The 24,439-nt window shown below is 50.9% G+C and overlaps 6 protein-coding genes across 6 annotated transcripts; 5 read left to right on the top strand and 1 right to left on the bottom strand.

The window, feature by feature from the left end:
• Window positions 1–4,708: 4,708 nt before the first annotated feature.
• On the top strand, window positions 4,709–7,126 carry steA (sexual development transcription factor SteA; the record flags this gene model as incomplete). Its single annotated transcript, XM_033574455.1, has 5 exons — window positions 4,709–4,832; window positions 4,926–5,025; window positions 5,087–6,613; window positions 6,730–6,813; window positions 6,874–7,126. The coding sequence occupies 5 exons, from the start codon at window positions 4,709–4,711 to the stop codon at window positions 7,124–7,126; spliced, it is 2,088 nt and encodes a 695-aa protein (XP_033422473.1).
• Window positions 7,127–8,320: 1,194 nt separating this feature from the next.
• On the top strand, window positions 8,321–10,377 carry ATNIH1004_009872 (putative sucrose transporter; the record flags this gene model as incomplete). The annotated part of the gene is made up of 4 exons (XM_033574454.1): window positions 8,321–8,511; window positions 8,595–8,634; window positions 8,696–9,017; window positions 9,071–10,377. 4 exons carry the CDS (start codon window positions 8,321–8,323, stop codon window positions 10,375–10,377), a joined length of 1,860 nt encoding a protein of 619 aa, XP_033422472.1.
• Window positions 10,378–10,720: 343 nt separating this feature from the next.
• Window positions 10,721–13,154, top strand: NHX1 (bifunctional K:H/Na:H antiporter NHX1; the record flags this gene model as incomplete). The annotated part of the gene is made up of 4 exons (XM_033574453.1): window positions 10,721–10,763; window positions 10,895–10,930; window positions 11,013–11,885; window positions 11,938–13,154. The coding sequence occupies 4 exons, from the start codon at window positions 10,721–10,723 to the stop codon at window positions 13,152–13,154; spliced, it is 2,169 nt and encodes a 722-aa protein (XP_033422471.1).
• Window positions 13,155–13,595: 441 nt separating this feature from the next.
• On the top strand, window positions 13,596–15,595 carry UGA4_2 (putative GABA permease; the record flags this gene model as incomplete). The annotated part of the gene is made up of 7 exons (XM_033574452.1): window positions 13,596–13,689; window positions 14,048–14,094; window positions 14,163–14,223; window positions 14,414–14,907; window positions 14,982–15,068; window positions 15,122–15,506; window positions 15,570–15,595. The coding sequence occupies 7 exons, from the start codon at window positions 13,596–13,598 to the stop codon at window positions 15,593–15,595; spliced, it is 1,194 nt and encodes a 397-aa protein (XP_033422470.1).
• A 353-nt stretch (window positions 15,596–15,948) lies between these two features.
• ADH1 (alcohol dehydrogenase) lies at window positions 15,949–16,960 on the bottom strand (the record flags this gene model as incomplete). The annotated part of the gene is made up of 4 exons (XM_033574451.1): window positions 15,949–16,115; window positions 16,189–16,312; window positions 16,416–16,685; window positions 16,766–16,960. The coding sequence occupies 4 exons, from the start codon at window positions 16,958–16,960 to the stop codon at window positions 15,949–15,951; spliced, it is 756 nt and encodes a 251-aa protein (XP_033422469.1).
• Window positions 16,961–18,879: 1,919 nt separating this feature from the next.
• ino80 (chromatin-remodeling ATPase INO80) lies at window positions 18,880–24,063 on the top strand (the record flags this gene model as incomplete). The annotated part of the gene is made up of 4 exons (XM_033574450.1): window positions 18,880–19,392; window positions 19,462–19,971; window positions 20,033–23,804; window positions 23,864–24,063. 4 exons carry the CDS (start codon window positions 18,880–18,882, stop codon window positions 24,061–24,063), a joined length of 4,995 nt encoding a protein of 1,664 aa, XP_033422468.1.
• Between the last annotated feature and the right edge of the window lie 376 nt (window positions 24,064–24,439).

Genomic DNA, 24,439 nt, shown 5'->3' with positions numbered 1-24,439 from the left:
CTCTCACGCCATGGATATAGACCACAGTAGATATCTATGGAACGGATGGAATCTTCTCCAGAGTTTCAGATGCGACGATCAAACCCATGCCAAAGACCGCACCGAGACCAGCCATCCGACACTTCCATTAGCCAAGCGTGTCTGGAGCACGTACTCCCTACGCCGTATTGCGATTTGCTACAGGCAGTGGAAACAGGCGTAATTTATTGCCCCAGCCTTACCCATCGAGAACCTCATGGAATCCCATACTGGACCAAGTTAGTTCGACTCGTCTCTAATTCGTCTTTGGTGGAGATGCTTCCTTCACCCTCAGAGGAAGAGAACCTCCTAAATCCACCGGCATAGGGTAAGCAACAGACGCCGTGTAGGCTCGGTTGTTCTCAACTCGGGAACCAGTCTCCGACATTTAAACTACTTGGTAGATTCGATATGGAATTCAATTGTTATTAGTTCCCATTCTACACGGTTCAATGATAATAACGTTAAATATATGTCTGTCTGGACTAAAATACGATGTTGTTTGGGAGGATTTCTTAAGATGCTCCCCAACTGTTCCCCCTTCTCTTACATCGCCTGTACATGGTAAGGCTGGCGCTTCGGAACATGCATGCATCGTTGCTAACATGTATGTATATATGTGCCTATATAAATTTACGCGCATGCATTTGCTAGGCCTGGATTCAGCCGACACTGCGGGGGGTACAGCATTGGAAATGAAGTCGATCGGGCCAATTGTGATCGATGATCTCAGCGGTGGTGATGAGGGCCATAAGCAGCGACACCTGTCATATCGGACAAAAGACTAGTACATGCCTTCGTTTATTAACCCATTCTGTTGTTACATTCTCTACTATAGCTTTACTGCCAAGATATATTCTGACAGGGAAGGAAAGTGTTTTCGGCGTTTGTATATTTGTGGTTAAGCTTTGCCGTTTCCCCCTTCATCAATTCTCTGTTGCAGATCTGCCCCTCAACTCCGTTTTTCGACCGTTGCGATGCCAATCACCAGGTATCAAGTTCAGGCCTGCCGAAAAGACATGCCGAGAATTGCTGTAATTTTTAAACAGGAGATTAAGCGACAAGCATTTATACGCCTATGGTAATTTCAAGTCCTTCTTACAGTGGCTTTCATTGGCTATGGATCATCATTCATGATATATCGGTACGCAAGATAGTAGTAGATTTAAATGTACGGGGGATGAAAATTGTAGCGTGCTCTCCCTACAAAATCGGCCTTCTGCAAGCCATGAACAAATGTGCCTGGAGTTCCCACCCGTAGTATTTTATATCCTGTTGGGTAGTATCTCGGCTCGTGGCTTCAAAATTGAGTCGGAACTAGTCTTCGTATAGTTTCTCTGATGGATGGAGCCGAGCCAATAGGCGGCACGCTTGTAACCCTAGACTAGTATTCATGTAAAGAGTAATCAGGCCTTAGTATTGTTTTTCTGGTACCCATAGTTAAATTCTTTATTCCATTGCAAAGTGACCAGTCAATATGATTTATCACCCGATGGCCAAAGCCTCGACGCCCGGACCCTAAAAGACCACCTTAAATTCTCGTCCGTTTGCTACAGAGTATACGATATGTCTGAGTATGAATGCTCCGGGAAAAGCCCTCAAAAAAAAAAAAAAAAAAAAAAAAATTGGATATAAAAAAAATTGAATAGTATGAATTCTGTGGACCGTCAGGTTGCGCTATGCTATAGACTGGGTGCAATTTAAAGAAGATTAATGTATACAGACTTCAATTGCCACCTTTGACCCCTTTTAACCCGACTCCCTGGCTCGTAGTAGATAAACAGAGCACAAGTTATATTGTGTAAAAATATTGAAGATATATAGTCTGGTGTCGACAATCAACCAAACATTTTCCCAACAATAGTAGCCATGGTAAGGTCAATCTATTTTTGGTGCGGATGGGTTTTCCGCTATGGGTGACCAACAATGGAATAGGTGAGTACCTAGTTCAGGTACTTGGAGTCTCTAGGAGTTTTCTTTAATTGGAAGTTGTCCATGCTGACCCCCACATCTAGAGACCTAGTGATCTGTGATCTGTCAGACTATTCGACTAGGAGTATGACCATGGAGGGTTAGTAGAAAGTGATATCAACTTGGCCAGACAGGATGTGCATCCTCCGACCAAAGTAGTGTGGCTTCTTCATTCTCACTCACCAGGGCATTGGCCAATAGAAGCCACAGTAATAGTGGGTCCTGATCGTGCTATCTTCCATTGGTGTATTTGTTAGCGCTCAACTGGCCTCTGAAACAAGGGGGCGAATGCTTCACGGCTGTTTCCTGTGCCAGTTTCATCTGTTTATACAGTCTTGGCATTGTTTGGTTCCACCCATGAATGCTACCTATCTACAAACTGTCGAGAACGAACTGGCTGGCCAGCAAAGGAGATTGAAAAGCTGGAACTGGGAAGGCTCTCCGTTGATTCCGCACATTTTACGTGGATCTTTTTATTTCGAATTTATTTTTTCAATTTCCCCCCTCTTCTTAATTTAAATAGCTGGTCTGTTGATCACACTCTACATTTGCAGTAATCTGCGGAAGTCAAGGACGCCAACGAGGCATAGTAAGCTGACCCAATAAATCTCGAATTCAGGCCATATACAGAGTACACAAGAAATGCATGTTTAGGTTACACTCGTACTTGGGAAGATATAAATAAATTTCGCAAAAAGCAAAAAAACAGAAAAACAAAAAGGGTCCTATAACTTTACAGGCCTCCAAAATTTAGGTTAAACTCTACTAAAATAGTATTGTTTTCTCACCCACAGAAATGAGATCATGAACTGGGTAACAAGGCACTTTCCATGGTAGGTGATGATCTCTAAGCAAGTATGGTAGCGTACCTGGAATCCTTGAGTTTGTTATGTGTAGCCATCGACATTCCAGACAGGGCCATGGGCCTGTGAATCTACGGTAGGCAAGTATAGAGCGCATAGATGATTTTTTAAGGTACTGTACTACCAAGTTGTGGCTACCTAGGAAGACCTAACTAAAAAGGCAAGTCTCCGTTTGCGCCTACTATTTATCTACCTACTAATCAGATGGTCTCAAGTACTGTTAAGAAGAGGGGGCGGACAATCTATCCGTGCAGAAACCCATAAGACACTCAAATGTTAGTAGGCTAGGGCATTTAGCCAGTGCGAGTTCTCTATTTATATTATTATTATTATAATTATTATTATTTTGATCATGATGATGATGGTGATGTGAATACAGCACTGGACTATCCATGAAGAAGAATTAACCCAACATACAGAGTAGAGGCGGAACAAGTAAGAAAGAGGATGGATCCAATGTGGCCCCAGAGAAGAGAAGTTGAAGAGAGCAACGGGATTGGAATCTTTGGAACTTGACGGAAACCCCACTTGTCCTACATGGGATTGGGCGAAGGTGTACCGCTGGATGGTAAGTGACTGTCAGAATACTATTAGAATGGTACCACCTTCTGTGCTTTACTCTATTTCTACTGGACCACCGGCTAGACGTATGGTAATAGTGGTGTACTAATACGAACTGTGAACAGTACAGTACAGTGGATCTGGTAATAATACCGTCCCTTTTAGATACGGTCCCTGGCGCTGTCTCCGCTTTTCCACATTGAGGCCCTACTTTTTCGTCGCCTTCTTGAAGCCCAACCAACCTAATGAAGACAAGAATCAGAAAGAGGGAAGAGACTCGGAGAAAGTTATCGCGCACTAGTATCTTAGTTCAATTTAATTAGAGAAGAATCCGAAAAAGTGCTCCAACTGGGCGACTCGATCCATGGTCACGGTCGTGCTCCCTGAATTTCTCCCAAGTTCTTACTTAACTTTCCCCCTTGATGGCTACTTGCTGGTGATTGTTACCCTTATTTATTTATGGCCTTTATTGATTGGCATTAAGAACGTTGCTATTATTTAAGTATTATTATTCCCTGCGTGCTTTTTCTTTTCTTCTAACAAAAAAAAGAAAAAAGGAAAAATTATATAATATTGTTGTCATAATTATTATTATTATTATTATATTATTATTATTATTACTACTATTATTTCTCATTTTATTTTAGTGCCCTTGACTACTTCATTTATTATTATTTCTCTTTTTCTTGACCGCGTTGATCTCTTTGCCGCTGAAAGGCAAGAAGGGAAGACTTTACATACCTACCACATCCTGCACCTTCTCCCATCCTCTTTTCCCCCCTCCTCATCGTCACTGGCCCTCTTTCTTGTTCACTTCCCTTCGTTTTCAATTTATTTCATTTCTTGTTCCTTTTTCGCCGTGCGAGTTCTTCAAAGAGACTTGGAAAAGGGCTGGCCCACTTCAACTCTCTGTTGCCTTCTTTTCAACCGTTCCACTATCTTTGTGGTTGACGAGCTTCGCAACGTCAGTGTCTGAGTGCATTCTCAAGAGGCCGGTTCCTCTTGTGTTTGGATATAGCCTATCCATCACTTTCTTTACTGATATCTCACTCGTGTTCCACACCACTCTCTAGCTGAGAAGAAAAAAAAGTTTGTAGTTTTACAGCTTGCTGATACGAGTTTGTTTTTACTGTGCGTATGCGCCTGTTCCCTCCACCTGTTGTCTCAGATCATCGCCCCGGAGCGACCGATACTCTTTACCTGTCTTTTCATAGCCCTTTGTTTGTGCTTTTGCTATCAGACATCCTCTTTTGTCAGGCTAATCAATTCACTAGATATTTGCTTCCGGGAGCAAAATGTATCCCCAACATGGCGCTCCTATGGCGCCCCCACAGAAACCAGAGACGTTTATGCTTTCAAGCGAGGCGCAACAAAGCCTTCCTCATGATGCGCAAGTAGCATTACAGCAAGTTGACAACTGTGAGTCTCATCACAAGCACCAAAAGTTCCCCTCCGCTGTGGTATTCCCCAGTGTATTATGGGGTGACTTTGGCTAAAGATGGATATGCACAGTGAAATATTTCCTCCTTTCGGCGCCTGTTGACTGGCAACCGGATCAACTTATCAGAAGGTTCTTGCTTCCTACGGGCGACTATATCTCCTGTGTTCTTTGGTTCGTCCGACCGTGGAACCATCTGCTTTCTAGTTTGAACTTCGGTGCTAATTGATAGTAGGAACAATCTTTTCCACATCTCGGGTACCGATATCGTCAGATGCCTAGCCTTCAGATTCCAAGCTTTTGGACGCCCCGTTAAGAATTCGAAGAAGTTCGAAGAGGGGATCTTTTCGGATCTTCGTAACCTCAAAGCGGGTACCGACGCAACCCTAGAAGAGCCGAAAAGCCCATTCCTAGACTTTCTATACAAGAATAACTGCATCCGCACGCAGAAAAAGCAGAAGGTTTTCTATTGGTATAGCGTACCACACGATAGGCTGTTTCTCGATGCACTAGAGCGGGATTTGAAGCGGGAGAAAATGGGGCAGGATGCAACAACCGTCGCGGTCAGCGAGCCTGCTCTGTCTTTCGAGTTTGATTCATCCCAATCATTGTATGAACAACTCACAAAGGCACAACAAGCAAATTCATCTTCATTTGCTGCACACGCAAGTACGACATATGGCCAACCCGCATCCCCAGTGGTTCGGACCGTTGACGCTATGCCTCCTCCCCAGATGGCTCCTCAAATGGCACCCCCAGCGTTAGCCCTTCTCCCAGAAGAGTCTCGCAATCCGGCGATGTACCATCAGATTCCTATATCCAACCCTTTGGCCCAGAACGTTGTTAAGCGGGAGCCTGATTATGGACAATTTCAGTACGATCGCAGCGGAATGTCGGTTGCTCGCATACACCACCAGCGCCACGCCTCTATGCCAACGTTCGTCGAATATTCGCCGGCTCCGTCGTTTGTTTCGTCCCAGTATGAAGACTACAGTAACCGGGGCTTATCTTTTGAACCAGTCACTCCTCCCCAGCACAGTTCCCAACTTGGGGCTGAACCAGCATACATTGCTAATGAGGATACCGGCCTTTACACCGCTATTCCCGATGTCTCCTCTTCGGGCTCCTTTAATCCAATGATGCAGCTACCCACGTCCAACCTTGCAAGTGCGCACTTCCCGACTCCTGCAAGAACATTTCACTCAAATGTCTATTCTGTGCTAGAGGGCTCTCCAACATACAAGCAACGGAGACGCCGCTCATCCATTCCCCCAGGAGGCGGCAACAGCATTCCTACATCAGCGCCCTCTCAAGTGGCCGGACCGCCTTCCCAGCCTATCAGCTATGCTGCTCATAGACCAAGTGATCTCCGTCGCTCTGTCTCCAGTTCAGTAGGCCCTGTCGCCGAGATGGATCGCAATTCGTCACATCGCACTGTGAATGGCTACCCCATTGCGACGCTTCCACAGAAGAACTTACTCCATGAGATATCTCGTCACGGTACCCCACTTTCAAGCCTCGACGAGAACTCGGAGCAGAATAATTTGTCTCTTGTGAACCCGGCAGATGAGCTTGCTGGTTTGCCCAATGGCGAAAGCTTGGAGACTGCGGTTCAGAACAAGTCAGAGCGGTACATGCCTGGTCCCGTTCGACGTGCTCGAAGCGCCACAATGATGGAACTTGGCCCCTACCCCCAGAAGTCTCACTCATGTCCAATCCCGTCGTGTGGACGGCTCTTCAAAAGATTAGAACATTTGAAACGGTATGTTACAGAAACCTATTTTTAAGCGCCCTGTCATTGGGCGGCCTTTTCTGCAGGATCTGTAGAGCGTCCCCGGTGATAATTTCTCTAGCCGCCGACTGACGTCTAGCCTGCAGACACGTGAGAACCCACACTCAGGAACGGCCCTATCCTTGCCCCTACTGTAACAAGGCATTTTCGCGATCGGACAATCTTGCCCAGTACGTTCTCTACCTGCCCCGTATGCTACCGCTGGTCTGTATGCTGATTTTACGTGATAGGCACCGTCGTATCCACGAGGCCCAACATGACGGTCAGCCTCCACTCCAGGCCACCGAAGAGGAGCTGGAGAACGAGGAGAATGACTACAGCTCCCCTGATGAGGGCTCTCCCCCTTCCGAGTCCGTTCCGACTACTATGGTTAATGCTCCTAGCGTGACATCGATGCCTTCTTCCATGGCCTTGCATCCTGCTATGCACTCTATAGTAGGCTCTCACATGATCACCCCTCAACTTCTGCAGCAGCAGATATAGGATGGGTACACCGGGTGTAGTCGTTCATTGGGCTGTTGCCGTTTCGCATTTGCTTTGCCTTTCCCTCTTAACCCCAATTAATGCCCCAGTGTTTTTTTTTTTTGTGGGGGGAGGGGGGCTAGGTTCCGCCGTTCTTCAGTCTCCCTAAATTTCTTAGGTGCCAGTCTTGATTTGCGTTGAAATTTTGTGTTCATACCACCCCATTTGCTTCACTTATAGTGGATTTCTGGTTTTATTTCCCTTTAATTAATCACCTTGTGTTACATCACCGAAACTCAGGATTTCGTGTTCGGGGATCATTGATTTTTGTCCTGCAAGATTGTTGACCCTTCCTTGCCGTCTGGCTTACAACAAGGCAAAGGGGCCACCTAGCATAGGAATGCTAGTAGTAGTTGTGTCTCGTTTCTCCGTGTTGAACATGTGACTGGTTGCGACTGGAGTGTTGTGAGTATATCATCACTGATTTGCCAATTTTTTTGTTTTGATCAGGCTTTCCTTTGTCTTTATGTTCGATGTTGATAATGGGTCTTTCTCTCAAGTCTGTTTAGAAATGTTTGGAAGGATTGAAGCATCGTTGAAAATGTAATGCAAGCTTGAAGAAGCTGTGTATAGACACCATGGAATGTTATTTGAGACCTCAGATTGGAGGTACGCCTCGACATGTGGAAATCTTGGGGGGTCTAATATTAGCTATTTACTTTGCACATAGATCTTTTTGCTTTTTTTGTTTCATTCCCATAGTCCTTTACCTACAATCATACGGTATAGTATCTCAATTGATCTTTTTAGATGGGGTCATGGGACTTGGACAGTGTCACGTGCAGGGGATGCTGACGTCAATCGTTCAATACAACGCAGCCCACCTCAACTGCATACGAACGTTCGTCGTCACAGGAGATCTGTGTTATTTCTGCAGACATGGGTCCGTCGTAGCTAGAGTCATCCTGCCTCACACTTGGCTATATTGGCTTTGTTGACCTGACCGCCCTTTTCCACTGCTGGCCCATATAAAGACACCACCGCTAAGCCCAGAAGAGCAAGGAATCTCGTCTTACCTCTTGTCGCCAATTTTCTAGTATTTCAAACTTAATATATCCGAAACGTTTTGGTCACGTTACAGCTTCTCGGATTTTCTGACTTCTACTGATATTGCTCTCTGTAAGCCGAGAGTGGTTCGGTGCTCTAATAGTATCGATGACGGACACACATGAACGGACAGCGAACGAGACGTCTCCACTAGTGGGACCGGATCGCAGTGCCGACGATGACAATGGGAACCCAGTATCAGGCTCCGAAAATACGTCTCGCGGAGCGAATGTTACAAGTGATGTCATGGAGTCAAAGAGTGGCTGGTATCTGTTCTTGTTAACATTGAGTATTGGCGGGTGAGTCACCTTGTCTGCCACATCATCCACCTAGGCTTGGATCTTTCGGCTGAAGGAATGGGAGGTTGACAATATAACCATAGCCTTCAAATTGTCTGGTCCGTCGAATTTTCGAATGGCTCAGTAAGCGCCGATGAGTTTCCAATTTATTGATGGATTAGTCGCTGATTAGGTTTGATTGCAGCCTTACCTGTTATCTCTTGGAATGAGCAAAGCCTTGCTTGCATTTGTCTGGATTGCAGGCCCTCTTTCCGGTTCTATTGTACAGCCATACATTGGAATATGCAGTGATAACTGCCGGATATCATGGGGTAAAAGAAAGCCCTTCATGATTGTCGGAGGAGCGGCCACAGTTGTGTCCCTGCTAGCTCTTGCATGGATAAAAGAAATTGTAGGCGGCTGTCTTGGAATCTTTGGCGTTGATCTGGCTTCTGCGGGTACTAAAACAGTCGTGATCATTTTCGCAACTATCTTGATGTACTGCCTGGACGTTGCTGTAAATACAGGTACGGCCCCTTTCAGATTTCCCTAGGACTCGAAAGTAATGCCTCGACTGCAGTCCAGGCCGGGATTCGGTGTTTCATCGTCGATAATGCACCTGCACATCAGCAGGAATCGGCCAACGCGTGGGCGAGCCGGCTCACTGGCGTGGGCAATATTTTAGGATATGTCTTTGGGTATGTTGAGCTGCCTAAATACCTTCCTTTTCTGGGAAATACCCAGTTCAAAGTCTTGTGTGCAGTTGCATCTATTTCACTCGCCAGTACGTTGTTCATCAGCTGTTTATACATTCGGGAACGAGACCCACGGCTAGAATCGCCACCTTCATCAGGGAATCCTGGAATTGTCGCCTTTTTCAGGCAGGTTTTCAAGTCCATTAAGCATCTGCCACCCCAGATTGCCAAGATCTGCGAAGTTCAGCTGGCTGCGTGGGTTGGCTGGTTCCCTTTCCTCTTTTATGCCACGACGTATATCGGCCAACTCTACGTGAATCCCATTTTTATTGACCACCCGGATCTCCCCGGGGAAAAGATCAACGAAGCATGGGAGAAAGCCACCCGAATCGGGACGTTTGCTCTTCTTATATATGCTATTGTCTCCTTTATTGCCAACATAACGTTGCCCCTTTTTGTTGTCCCCACCTACAAACCCACTGTTCTTACCCAAGACAGGCATTTAAGTGACGGTCTAGACGGAGAGCCATTTCTAGGCAACAGAAGGACATCATTTCCTAGTCTCGCTGGTGCGACTGCTTCAGCAGAGTCACCTTCGAACTCCTCGGAGGGGAAGAGAAAATGGCTGTCGAAGCTGCAGATCCCAGGGTTTACGCTTCGCCGGGCTTGGTTTCTGTCGCATGTTCTGTTTGCGGTCTGCATGTTTGGTACCTTCTTCGTATACAGCTACCAGGCCGCAACGGTGGTGGTAGGGTTAGTTGGAATCTCGTGGGCGTTGACACTTTGGGCGCCATTTGCTCTGATTTCTGCGGAGGTCGCACGGATTGATGCGGGATATCGAGCTAAGCATCAACAGTCCGAACTTGATGAACACTATTCAGCGCCCAACTATCATGCTGATCCACCAGTGGCGGAGTACGATCTGGAGAACGGCTCGTCATCTACTACGTTGAAAGTAGCAGAGGAGGATGAGAATCTGGCCCAGGCGGGAATCATCCTCGGGCTACATAACGTGGCAATCTCCGCGCCTCAGATACTATCCAGTCTGATATGTAGTGCGATCTTCAAAGTGGCCCAGAAACCCCGAGGTGAAGCCTGGGATGACAGTGTTGGGTGGGTGTTGAGATTTGGCGGATGTGGTGCGGTGCTTGCCGCATGGTTGACTAGCAGACTAGTTGAAGGTCGAGGTTAGAGCCAAGTAAATTAGGAAAATGGCAATAATCCTTGTTCCCATCCTCCATCTGTATTCTGTAAAGCGACGATAGAGAGAAAGACAGACTCGTGCTTTGCGATTAAATCCGAGGGTGGCCGTCGGGTCTTGGCACTCGCAACGACGACTTGGCGCCAAATGTTCTCTCCGATCGCTGTTTCACCTCCTTCCTCTCCAATCTCCGCGCGAACCTCGTCCCTAGGGTATATTTTCACTCCCTCCCTCGTCGGCGGATTATGTACGCCATAGTTTGGTGCCAGAGACTCGTAGCTGGAGCGCATCGCTAGGTGTCATTCACCGTGCTCGTGGCGTGGACTTCATCACAATGGCTACTCAGATCATGGGCGACTCCCTTCATCAGCTGCTTCGTATGTCCCCCCCCTCTCCCCAGAGCTTTTCCTCGCGCGCCGTCTTTATCGACGGAGTACATACCATGTTTACTGGCTTCGTATGAGATGCCAGGCAACCGCTGCTGACGGAATGATATGGTTTTGATTAGAGAGAGCGGCGGAATCCGAGACAGACCCGGACGAGGGTACGCCCATCCCATCTTCCCCTACGATGCTTGCTCTGTTTGAAATTATAATGGTGGATCTGACAGTGATGGATGATGACAGATGCTCCGGGAGCTGGCACCAAGGAGTTTTTCAGCTCCTGGGCGCTTTTTATCCTGATCACCCTTCTGATCTTTGCACTCTTTACAAGCTACATTCTTCAACAGAAGAAGATTCAGGCGGTTCACGAGACTGTCTTGTCCATCTTTGCAGGTACGTCTACCGTCCCACAACCGCGCTTGATCGGAGATGGTCTTCTGGTGTTGACTGCGCTAGGCATGTTTGTTGGGTTGATTATCCGGCTGAGCCCCGATTCGCCTATCCAGGACAGTGTCACCTTCGACTACCAATTTTTCTTTAATCTCCTCCTTCCGCCGATCATCCTGGCTTCGGGCTATGAGTTACATCAAGCGAATTTCTTCCGAAACATTGGCACCATCCTGACCTTCGCATTCGTTGGGACCTTTATTTCTGCTATTGTCCTAGGACTGGTCTTATATGTCTGGACGAGGATCCCGCTTGATGGCTTGAACATGACCTTTGTCGAGGCAATCTCAGTGGGTGCTACGCTATCTGCGACGGATCCTGTGACCATCCTGGCCATCTTCAACTTGTACAAGGTGGAGCCGAAACTCTACACGGTGATTTTCGGCGAGTCGATTCTAAACGATGCGATCGCTATCGTCTTGTTCGAGACGGCGCAGAAGTATGCTGAAAGCGAGGCCGGCTCGCTGACCTTTCTGAATTTATTCGAGGCCATCGGGCTGTTCTTGCTTGTGTTCTTCGGAAGTATGCTGGTGGGTGTGATCGTAGGTATCATGACTGCGCTGGGGCTGAAGTACACGCACGTCCGCCGCGTGCCCAAGATTGAGAGCTGCTTGATTATCCTCATTGCATATGCCAGCTACTTCTTCTCCAATGGTGTTTATCTCTCTGGTAGGTGGCACCCGGTCCACGAAGTGCGTGTGTGGGAAGCTCACCATCCTAGGAATCGTCTCCCTTTTGTTCTGCGGTATTACAATGAAACATTACGCCTATTATAATATGTCGCGGCGAACGCAGTTGACAACGAAATATCTTTTCCAGGTGATGGCTCAGTTGTCGGAGAACTTTATCTTCATCTATCTGGGACTTGACTTGCTTGTTCAGAGAAACCTCCAGTTCAAGCCTCTTTTTATCATGGTCGCGGTGTTCGGTATTTGCATCGCCCGGTACCTTGCGGTGTTCCCGTTATCAAAGGCGATCAACTGGTTTATTCGATATCGCGCCCGTCGCCGGGGTATGGATGTCGCAGACGAGCTGCCCTTCGCCTACCAGGCGATGCTCTTCTGGGCTGGCCTGCGAGGAGCTGTTGGCGTGGCGCTAGCTGCAGGACTCAAAGGGGTTAACGCTCCAGCTTTGCGAGCGACGGTTCTTGTGGTGGTAGTGCTGACGGTCATCATTTTCGGGGGCACAACTGCTCGGATGCTGGAGATCCTTGGCATTCGAACTGGTGTGGTCGAGGAGCTGGAATCGGACGATGAATTCGACATTGAAGTGACCAACGGAGGCACTTACTACAAACGGTCCGGCACAGGCCTGGGATACACACCTCGCCGCATGGATTCAACCATTCCTTTGGACGGGATGCTGCGAGGGACCGTGGACGGCCATGATAGTTACTCAAGCGGGAACAACCGTCGTCCTAGCCCCCCCGCCCCGTCCTCGTCGGGGAGAAGCCGCGGCCATTCACGACTTGGTTACAGTCCAAAGGATACGCAGGCCAGCCGTGACCGATCCTCGACGGCTACACTCCTAGGCAGTGGCGTTACGAGCCACAGTGGCAGTAGTGCCGGTAGCGAGGATGAGTTCGGACTGAAAACTAATGGCAAAGGTCGAGTTGCAGATGCTGACCAGGTTGATGCCTTTGACCTCGAGGTAGATGAGCCTTCGGATGATGACCTCCCTCCATCGGCACCTACGGCGTCTCGTTTGCGACGATCTCCCTCGCAGCACCTGGGGGCATCACAAACGCCTTCTTCTACCAGCGCATCCCCCTCGAGACGAGGGACCTCGGGAATAAGCGCCCGAGATGCCATTCGCGATCTTTTTTCGGGCGGCCCGTCTGGAGATCATGCCGCTTGGTTTCGGCAGTTGGATGAGGATTATATCAAGCCCCGATTGCTGCTGGATCAGTCGAACCACAAGGGGCCTGGAGCTGTCTAGTTTTTATGATGTCTGTATACTTAACCTTTGCTTGCCGTTTTCCTTTTGTGCCTTTTTTCATTTTCATTTTCATACTTATTTTTTGTGTTTTCTCCATTGGGACATCACTGGGTCTGGAAACCCTGGGATCAACTCTACCTGTATCACCGGGAGAACTGGTTTGTTTAGCGAGATATGAAGGTGTGGATTTTGAACCGTTATTATAGAAGACATCCATGAATGAACTGAATCGATCGAGATCAGCTGATCGCCGTTCCCGTGATGAATGAATTAGACTTCGCAGACCCCGCGTCTCCCTACATTTTGGTGATCTACATGTGGATGGAATGCTTGGCTGGAAGCCGGCTGATAATATCTGTGTATATCTCTGCTTTTCCATCTCGGACTCAACCCTGGAGTCCTCCTCTTCCATCCTACTGAAGTGCACACTCTACGATGACCATGGCGGACAGAAAGTTCCATGATACGGACGTGCTGCCTCCTCTGGCGGTTGGTGATATCGCACCAATCGAGACCGGAGATATGCAGCTTCTTGGTAAGCTGGAGACGACTGTTTCCTATCGTTCATCCCTTGTATCGATGCGCTGATCAAGATGTTCCCGAAATTAAAATTAACTGGATAAGCTACTCTGGGATACAGGCAGGAGCTTCGAAGACACTACTCGACAACCGAAGTCTTTGCTGTGGCATTCAGCATTATGGGATTATTGCCCTCTATTGCCTCAACTCTCTCCTTCTCGATACCTGCGGGCCCTGTGGGTATGGTCTGGGTAAATTGGAACTCTCTCATTGCACGGGATGAGACTATCAATGGCTGATACTGTGCAGGGTGAGGATATCCGATCATCCAGATAGATGTAGCTCTGGACATTCTATTCTGATGGTGACTCTAGGGTGGCTTGCTGCGAGTGTGTTTATTTTCATTGTTGCGCTGGCTATGGTATGTTGGATATAGACTGACGACGAGACCGGTTGTTGATTGGAAACTAAGCTAACCACTCCCACCAGGCCGACCTGGCATCCGCAATGCCCACAGCTGGTGGTCTCTATTTCTGGACCCACTACTTCAGTGGTGAGAAGTGGAAGAATCCATTGAGCTTTGTCGTCGGTTATAGTAATACAATCGGCCTTCTTGGTGGGGTTTGCTCGGTGGACTGTATGTGAACCCTATAGTTGACTGGTGCGCCGCGACTGACTGTGTTGCTTATCTACCTGTCAAGATGGATTTGCTACGATGCTGCTGGCTGTTGTCTCTATAGCTCGTGATGGTACATGGACGGCCTCTCGCCCCGTCTTATATGGTACATACGTTGCCTGCGTCGTCATCCATGGATTGATAGCTACATTCTTCGCGCGCATCATGCCTAACATCCAATCAGCCTGTATTGTCAGCAACGTTGGCCTCGTAGTGGCCACGGTCCTTGCACTGCCGATCGGAAAGTTCGTCAATGGTGGGAGGATCAATTCGGCTGCCTATGTCTTCGGCCATTTAGAGAACCTTACGTATTGGCCTCAGGGCTGGACATTCATAATGGCCTGGCTTTCACCCATCTGGACGATCGGTGCATTTGACTCGTGTGTCCATATGAGCGAGGAGGCTACACATGCAGCGCGCGCAGTGCCGTTGGGAATCATATGGTCTGCCGCACTTTGCGGGGTTCTGGGATTTGTCTCCCTTGCAGTCATAGCAGCCGTGATTGATGTAAACCTGGAAGCTTCGCTGAAGACGAGTTTCGGCCAGCCCATGGCGCAGGTAAGGACGGAATTTCCCTACCAAATACTACCAGAGGGCTTATCTTCAGTGAATACTAAGTGTCTTCCCTCCAGATATACTACGACTGTCTCGGTAAATCAGGGGCCATTGGCTTCATGGTCGTCGTAGCAATGGTACAATTTTTTATGGGATTAAGCCTGGTCTGTTCCTGGACATTCTACCCTCCCAGGATCACCTCCTAATTGTCTAATAGGTCATCGCAGCCTCTCGCCAAAGCTGGGCTTTCTCTCGCGACGGGGCGCTCCCTTTCTCCTGGTTCTTCCGTCATGTCAGCAAGAGAATTCGTTTCCAGCCCGTGCGCATGGTCTGGGGTGTTGTGATCGCCGCGATCATCGTCGGACTGCTGTCCCTGATTAACAACGCCGCCGCCAGTGCGTTGTTTTCCCTCGCCGTCGCCGGCAACGATCTGGCCTGGATGATGCCCATTCTATGTCGATTGGTCTGGGGTCAGGAACGCTTCCATCCTGGCGAGTTCTACACGGGACGATTCAGTCGTCCTGTTGCCGTCATTGCCATCATTTATCTGATTTTTGCTATTACTCTGAGCATGTTCCCAACCACGGGACCCAATCCGACCGGTAAGTATCGATTTCTACTTCTTCTTCCCTTTCATGCTGTGCCCCCCTCTTGTTCCGTTGTAGGATGCGCCAAACCGGAAGCAAGCTGAGTTGCCGCCTCGCTCTCTAGCACAGGACATGAACTATACGGTTGTGATCAATGGGGCTCTGTGGGGCGGCGCACTTCTTTACTATGCTTTATATGCCCGGAAGGTATACAGAGGTCCCCAAACAACGGTTAAAACGTCATCCAGTCCCCTACCCCCAGAGATGAGTACTGCAGGAGTGGAGGAGAACAAAGCGAATTCAGTTCGTGGGTAGAAACTCGACAGCGGATTTACCACAGTTCTAGAATGTATCAGATTTTGATGCCTATAATATGAGGGGAAGGGTTTTTGGGATAGTGAATCATGCGTTATCTTCATATCATTACATGCGAATGTCAGGTCCTTAAGATCAATCGTCATTCATCAATAATTACAGCTACAGTGCCGGAGAATATGTTGATAAATTGAAAAGGAGGGATAATGCCATGCATGAAAACCCAATGCCGAAATGAACACCGTAGGCGCTCCTTCCGGTTGTACTGGGGTATGTCGAGGACGTAACAACCAGTGATCTTGCCTTGTTCTGTTATCACGGCTTATCAGCAACACTGAAAGCCGGAGGGAAGAAAGAGATGTGGAAAAGGTCGGCAACTCACTCATCATCTCAAACATACAGGGAAGATCCTTCAGAGGAGCCGTCTTGAATTGCGCCTTGATCAGACCAGGTGCAAAGAAGTCCACTGCTTCCACGCCGTCCTGGGGATTCCCGACGTAGCTGCCCTTGATGTTGATCATGCGGACGACCGTGGTAAAGACGGGGACTGTCGGGAATGCACCGGCGGGTAGGCCGACGGCGACGACGGAGACATGGGAGCAGACGTACTCGATGGCTTGCCGGAATGGCTTCTCCGCGACGGTCCGGGCGGATCCCCGACTCTTTCAGGTCCTTGTAAACAGTGAGGCCCGAGCACAAAATCGGGGCGACGGCGTCGAGAGGGCCATTCTTGGGAAGGTTGGAGGCATGGGCTGCTTTAGCCATGCAGGACCGTTGAAAGGTTCCATCGACGATGTAGCCGGACAAAGAAGTGTCGGGGCAGAGCGATTCGTCGGATTGCTTGCAAAACTCGCAGGCCATGCAAGACCCATTTAGCCACTTGATTGCCCGCATTGTCGCCGATCACAAAATCGTGGATCAATTCACTCTTAGCGACAACGACGCCCGCTCCTTCGTACCCTTACGAAGGGCATCTTCACTAGGATAGGCCAGTCACCCCTGAGGGCGTGGAGGTCAGTATGGTAGACCCCCGAGTAGCGGATCTTGACCAGAATCTCATCCGGACCCGGCCTGGGGACGGGGGTATCCTTGTAGCTGAGCGGGCCGCTTTTCTGCTCGGCGACCTGGGCCCACTGCTTCTCCGGGAGAGACATGTTGACCAGTCTGGTGCAGGAGTTTGACAGGAGAGGGGATGAGTGAACAACAGAGACGCCGGGAGGAAGGAGACGACGACGAAGATGAAGCTGCAAAGGAAAGCCTTGAATACAGAGATAAATGAGGCTGGCCCGGTAGGCAGAAGGGATACTCTTGTTGGTTCTTATAGCACTCATGTACCAGCTCAGCTCGCCTGGAAGTCCGAAAATGGATCAGAGGGGTTGGGGTGGTGTCAAGTTGAATCAGAAAGATGTTGTGCCACTCGCGTACTCTTGCCTGGAGTGATTCTCGGCCGTGCGAAATGTACATGAAGTGAAGCGCCGAGATTTCGTCAGTCAATGCAAATAATGAATCCCATGGATGTTAAGCCATCGCGCGGACACTTGGATGGTTATCCATAACCATCGGAAATCGAATAGAAGATGTCATGGAGGGACCCGCTTCTGTCAATCTCCCCACATCCTCTGGAGGACCGTTTTGAGGGCTCGCGTAGGCCCATACTTATAGCGGTGCAAAACCCTTGAGATGGGGGGACAATGAGGATGGACGGACATTAGCTGGGGAGTAATCAGCACCGTGGAGTAAGGGCGGGGTCTAGAAGCGATGATGTATCAGGGTCGGATCACTCGGTAGCGCTATTGTCCACGTCACCACGGTTAGAACAGGATTTTGAATGATAGGATGGAGACCAGTGAAGGAGGGGATGGTGTGATGGAATCTGAGAGAAGGACAAGAACGAAGAGGTGAATGATGGATGCAGATGGATGGAAAGAAGAGACTCAAAATTACCGGATTAGGCAGTCCTAGAGCACTGAGTCAGCAATCTGTTGATGCCTGCAGATCTGATGAGGCATAAACGCTAGTCCTCTTCCAGACAGAGTGCCTCAGGCGGACGTCCGACTTGCATCCCAGCCTTTGGAAAGATTCCCCTGAGCTATTCGGTAGGTTCAATTAGTATAATATGCTAGACCTTCTGGATGACATTAAAAACCATCTTGATGAGGCTACGAATTGACAGACCCGCGGCAATGCGGTGTAATACCATCCCATACGCCATGGTATCATATACACCCTTCTTTGTATTACCAACAACCAATCCGTGGGCGGCGCGGCATACGGTAAGGAATGGCAATACCAAATCGTACCTCTAATACCTATAGGTAATACCTAATACCTAACAGTCACTCTCCGCCATCGCCGTCGCCATCATCGCCTCGTCTCGCTCTCCTTCGCTGCCTCTCGTTTTCTTCAGTTTAGCTTCCTCCTCCTTATCTTCCTTTCTCTCCCTTCAATCTCATCCTCTTCCATCATCCATCCATCCTTCCACCATCCTCTTCCAACCTCTTCCATCTAGTTTCTCCATCCCCCTCGGTCCTTTCCTTTCTTCTTTCCTTTCCTTTTCCTTTTTGTCCCTCCCTTTCCTCTCAAATTCTGAACGGCGTCTCGCCCGCTTGGCTTCCTCCAACGCGACGGTTCAGCTCTGCGGTAGCCTCGTCGCGGTGCCGTAATCGCGAACCTGCTCGCTTTGTCACCTAAACAACGTCAGCTGTGAGGAGCTATCAACCTGGTACAGAGTACGTCTTTCCCAATTGTTGACCTTACAAATAGATCTCCGGCATTCTACCGGCAGGTCTTTTTATTTAGTTTTTGTTAAAAGTTTCCCCAGTCTTTTGTCCCTTTTCCATCGCGGGGCGTTGATTGATCTGTCGTCTAACGAATTTTTTTTACTTAGAAATCTTCACCCGGGACAAACACGGCACCGCTATCTCTTTCATCCCCGGTGCGCATGGAGAGTGGTCGCCTACGGTGCCAATTCAGGTTCACCGGACACGTTTCGTGGCTTCTCCTGCTTGAGATCCCCCCCTAATTCCAACGTTCCCATCTTCGCCGCCACATTTCTTTCTCTTATACGGCCATCATGACGGGGGCTCCGCCGTACAATCCTCAGTCCCCTTCCCAGCAGTCCCATTATCCCACCTACTCGCCGTCGAGCAAGAACCGTCCTTTCTATCCCAACAATGACCAATACCAGCAGCACCCTCCACAGACCCCTCCCGCCTTTCCTGCTCAATCCACCTTGTCCCGGAGTCCTCACTACTCCCATGCCTCCTCTCCACTGCCGTCCGCTCTTCCGCCGTTGAACGGTAATGCACCTTCGTCCCATCCGGCGGATGCGCAGTTCCAGCCTCATTCATCGGCGGGGACGCAGTTTTCTCTTCCCCGCCCATATTCAGGGCCGATCCTCTCCGGAAATGGCACATCCCCCTTCAGTCTCTCAGGTTCTTCCCATGCCCATCCCTCGGGTCTCCCGGAAAACCATCCGCAGCTGTCCCCTAAAAAGGATGCAGCATCTCCTTACCCCATGGGGAGCCATAGTTACCTGTCATCCATGACGCGGGAGCCAAGACTGACGTCTCCCCCAAAGGAAGCAGTACGTTCTGTCTCTTCTCTCTCTCGTTTTCTCCGGCTAATTGGTCATCCCCTCTCTTCCCCCATATAGAGACCGGCTCGTGCTGCAGATCCGATGTCTTTCGCTAGTATTCTCTCGGGGCCCGCGGAGGAGACTTCTCCGAAGAGACCCTCCCCCCCTGAGGAAGCCGCACCGGCACCGTTGGCGTCCGAACCTACCATCAAATCCCGCTCGCCTGTACCAACACATGCTTCGCTCCCCCAAACGAGAATAAAAGAACTTGAAACGGACCCGGCGGCCATCCTTTCTTCGATGAAGGTGGACAAACGACCCGCCAGTGTAGAAAGACGTCGCCAGGTCGCGGAATCGGAACCGGCGAAATCAACCCATACCAACGGCCTCCCAACTCGTGCTGCCAATGCGCGAAAGATGCTCTCGGAACGAGATTCGGAGGCTGTTAATAGGATTATGGCCGAGATTGACACTGCCGAGAAAAGTGACGTGGATGGGCCTGGGTTCGAGGGCGATCTGGAACGTTACAACGCCCGGGGTAGAAAAAGAGCTTTGAATGCGGAGAGGGCCGAAAATATCCGACGCAAGGTATGCATATCAGGCTGTACGTCATTTCATATGGATTCTCCGTTGCTGACATCGATGGTAGCGCCGTCGGAATGACTTCCTGATCAAGCTAGGCAAAACGTTTGAGAAACAGGCTTCTGCAGGCATGGACCGATTCAGGCTAGCCAACGAGGCATCGGTCATTGCCGAAGTTCAGGCGAAAGAGATCCAGGATGAAAAGGAGCGCAAGAAAGACATGCAACGGAAGCGACGTCGCGAAAATACAGTGCGCCTGGAGATGCAGAAGAAACTGGAAGCGGAGCGCAAAGCAAACAAAGCCCAGGACTCCGCCGAGAAAGCCAAGTTCCTTCGCGAGGCCGAACGTGCGCAGCGAAAGATCAAGACCACCAAGCGAGCTCTGGAAGGAGTCACGGCCCCCGAGGAGATTGGTGAGGTGACTCCGCTGGCCCCGAATCTCGAAGGCGGCACCACCAGCTCTTTCCATATTGGCCGCTCTCCCTCCCGACGCAAGTCCGGTCGCGGCGGCCCCGTCACCCGGCCCAAGAAGTCTAAGGAGCAAAAGCAGGCCGAGAAAGATGCCGCAGAGGCCGCCTACGCTGCGATGGAGAATGACGAGCCCCCGCCAATCGCACCGAAAGACGATCCCCGGAAAGAATCCCTCAAGAAGGAGGCCAAGGGAAGCCGTTCCAAGGAAGCAACGCCGACCCCGCTGTCCGCATACGAGACCAAGGGCTACAATCAGATCTACGAGCAGATTTGGCGGGACATTGCCCGAAAAGACATTCCCAAGGTCTACCGCATCAAGGCGCTTTCTCTCGGCACGCGCCAGGAGAACCTGCGCAAGACGGCCCAACTAGCCAGCAAGCAGTCCCGCAAGTGGCAGGAACGCACAAATAAGAGCATGAAGGACACCCAAGCTCGGGCCAAACGCACGATGCGTGAGATGATGTCGTTCTGGAAGCGCAACGAGCGGGAGGAGCGCGACATGCGCCGTCTAGCGGAGAAGCAGGAGATCGAATCCGCCAAGAAGGCAGAAGCTGAGCGCGAAGCCAACCGCCAGCGGCGCAAGCTGAACTTCCTGATCTCCCAAACGGAGCTGTACTCTCACTTCATCGGCCGAAAAATCAAGGGCGCCGAGGGCGACGACGCTGGCGACGCCATGGCCGAAGCGGGCAATGCCGCTGACAGCGTGGGCGCCAAAGCCACCAACTTCGAGGACCTGGACTTTGATGCGGAAGATGATACGGCGCTGCGGCAGGCCGCCATGGCCAACGCCCAGAATGCCGTCCAGCAGGCCCAGGACCGAGCGCGGGCTTTCAACAACAGTGCGAATCAGGACGATCCTATGGCGGCGTTGGATGAGGGTGAATTGAACTTCCAAAACCCCACTAGCTTGGGCGACATCGAGATCTCCCAACCCACCATGCTCACGGCGAAGCTCAAGGAGTATCAGCTGAAGGGCCTGAACTGGCTGGTCAACCTCTACGAACAGGGCATCAACGGGATCCTGGCCGACGAGATGGGTCTCGGAAAGACCATCCAGTCGATCTCGGTTATGGCCTACCTGGCCGAAGTCCACAATATCTGGGGTCCGTTCCTGGTTATTGCGCCCGCATCTACGCTCCACAACTGGCAGCAGGAGATCACCAGGTTCGTCCCCGACATCAAGGTCCTGCCGTACTGGGGCTCGGCCAAGGACCGCAAAATTCTGCGCAAGTTCTGGGACCGGAAACACATCACGTACACCAAGGAGTCGGAGTTCCACGTGCTGGTGACGTCGTATCAGCTGGTGGTTCTCGATGCTCAGTATTTCCAGAAGGTCAAGTGGCAGTACATGATCCTGGACGAAGCCCAGGCCATCAAGTCGTCGCAGAGCTCGCGGTGGAAGAACCTGCTGGGGTTTCATTGTCGCAACCGCCTGTTGCTGACCGGCACCCCCATTCAAAATAACATGCAGGAGCTGTGGGCTTTGCTCCACTTTATCATGCCGACCCTGTTTGACTCGCACGACGAGTTCAGCGAGTGGTTCTCCAAGGATATCGAGTCGCACGCGCAGAGTAACACGAAGCTTAACGAGGACCAGCTCAAGCGACTCCACATGATCCTGAAGCCGTTCATGTTGCGTCGAGTCAAGAAACATGTCCAGCAGGAACTTGGCGACAAGGTAGAGAAGGACGTCTTCTGCGACCTCACCTATCGCCAACGGGCGTACTACACCAACCTGCGGAACCGCGTCAGCATTATGGACCTGATCGAAAAGGCGGCCATTGGCGACGAGGCCGACAGCACGACCCTTATGAACCTGGTCATGCAGTTCCGGAAGGTCTGCAACCACCCCGATCTCTTCGAACGGGCCGAAACGAAGTCGCCCTTCTCCGTGGCGCATTTCGCCGAAACGGCATCGTTCGTCCGCGAGGGGCAAAGTGTCGACGTCGCCTACTCCACTCGCAGCCTAATCGAGTACCCCCTACCACGCCTGCTCTGCGGGTCTGGGGGACGCCTCGACATCCCTGGACCCGAGAATTCCCGGGCGGGCTTCTGCGGCAAGTACCTGACCCACCTGATGAACATCTTCACGCCCGAGAATATCAAGCAGAGCATCGACGCGGACGGCGCCTTTGCCTTCTTACGGTTTGTGGACACGTCGATGGGCGAGGCCTACGAGCAGTCGCACCTCGGGATTTTTGAGCGTGCCGTGCGCCGGCGGGGCGCGACGAACCGATTGTCGCGACTCAATGTGGTCTACGAGGGCGACGAGACCGCCGCGATGTCGGCGCTGCCTCACACGCTGCTCAACATTGTGCAGCGCAACGACCGCGGGGCCGTTCACGACGTCACCGTGGAAGGCTACATGCGCGACTTAATGACCGTGTCGCAGTCGACCTTCGAGCGAGAAGGGCTACATACCATCGAGCCCTGTGCGAGCCCGGCGGCATCCGCCCCCCCCATCACCGTCGCCGCGTCCAGTCCCTTCCCCGGAATCGAGACGGGGAGTGGGTTGTTCAACATTCCTACGCGGCATGCCTTGCTCAGCATCCCGTCACGGCAGATGGAGCTGCAGATCGTGGAACGGAACCTGGACCCTACCCCATACGCACAGACACCGATGCTCCCGACGCCGATCTCCAGCAAGGGGCGGTACACACACATTGAAGTGCCGTCGATGCGGCGTTTTGTCACGGATTCGGGCAAACTGGCCAAGCTGGACGAGCTGCTACGCGAGCTGAAGGCCGGCGGGCACCGGGTGCTGCTCTACTTCCAGATGACACGGATGATCGATTTGATGGAAGAGTATCTGACGTACCGCAACTACAAGTACTGCCGGCTGGACGGCAGCACGAAGCTGGAGGACCGTCGTGACACGGTGGCGGACTTCCAGCAGCGGCCGGAGATCTTCGTATTCCTGCTGTCGACGCGCGCGGGAGGGCTGGGGATTAACCTGACCGCGGCGGACACGGTCATCTTCTACGACTCGGACTGGAACCCAACGATCGACTCGCAGGCGATGGACCGAGCACATCGACTGGGCCAGACGCGGCAGGTGACGGTGTACCGGCTGATTACACGAGGGACAATTGAGGAGCGGATCCGGAAGCGAGCACTGCAGAAGGAAGAGGTGCAGCGGGTGGTGATCTCAGGCGGAGCGGCAGGCGGGGTGGACTTCAACACGCGCAACCGGGAGAGCCGGACGAAGGACATTGCGATGTGGCTGGCGGACGACGAACAGGCGGAGCTGATCGAGCAGAAGGAGAAGGAGGCGCTGGACCGCGGCGAGGTGTTTGGCAACAAAGGGGGGAAGAAGGCGGCGCAGAAGCGCAAGCGGGATATCACGCTGGACGACATGTATCACGAGGGTAGGTCCCGGATATCATAGAATATCTATCTATCGAATGCTAACTAAGGACTCTCACAGGCGAAGGCAATTTCGACGACGCCAGTGCAAAGCCATCTGGCGCAGCAACGCCCGTGTCGACGGCGGAAAACGTGGGCACACCGATATCCACGCCGGTGGCCAAGCGTGGGCGTGGGCGGGGAGGGAAAGGGACGTCGAAGAGAGCGAAGACTACGAAGGAGCGATTACGGCTGATTGATGGGGATGGGGGGTTAACCTGATGCTTCTTTTTTCTTCTTTCTTTTTGTTCTTTTTTCTGTATTAACATATTAACCTGGATTCATCTCGATGTCGCATGGCTCACGTGCAGCCGCCGATTTCCGCCCTCGGCAAGGCAGTATTGTGTGTGCCGGTACTTGTAGCAGTAGCAGCAGTTCATAGTAGTATCAGTACCAGTACTTCAACAGACGCTAAGAATTGTGCGGCCCATCCGACCAATCAGCGCATAGCCGAACGTCAGCACCAATCAAACCCCGGCCAATCGCCGCTGACTCAGCCCCAGAAAAACCGGTATATGACACTCCCTCTTTCTCTCCTCTCTCCCCCCCTCTCTTCTTTATTCTCTCTTCCATTTCCTATTGCTTTCAATTCCTCTAT

This window comes from Aspergillus tanneri (assembly GCF_003426965.1).
Source record: "Aspergillus tanneri strain NIH1004 chromosome Unknown AapTan_5_pilon_pilon_pilon, whole genome shotgun sequence".
Taxonomy (NCBI): domain Eukaryota; kingdom Fungi; phylum Ascomycota; class Eurotiomycetes; order Eurotiales; family Aspergillaceae; genus Aspergillus; species Aspergillus tanneri.
The sequence above is the reverse complement of the archived record's forward strand: the minus strand, read 5'-3'. Positions and strand labels throughout refer to the sequence as shown.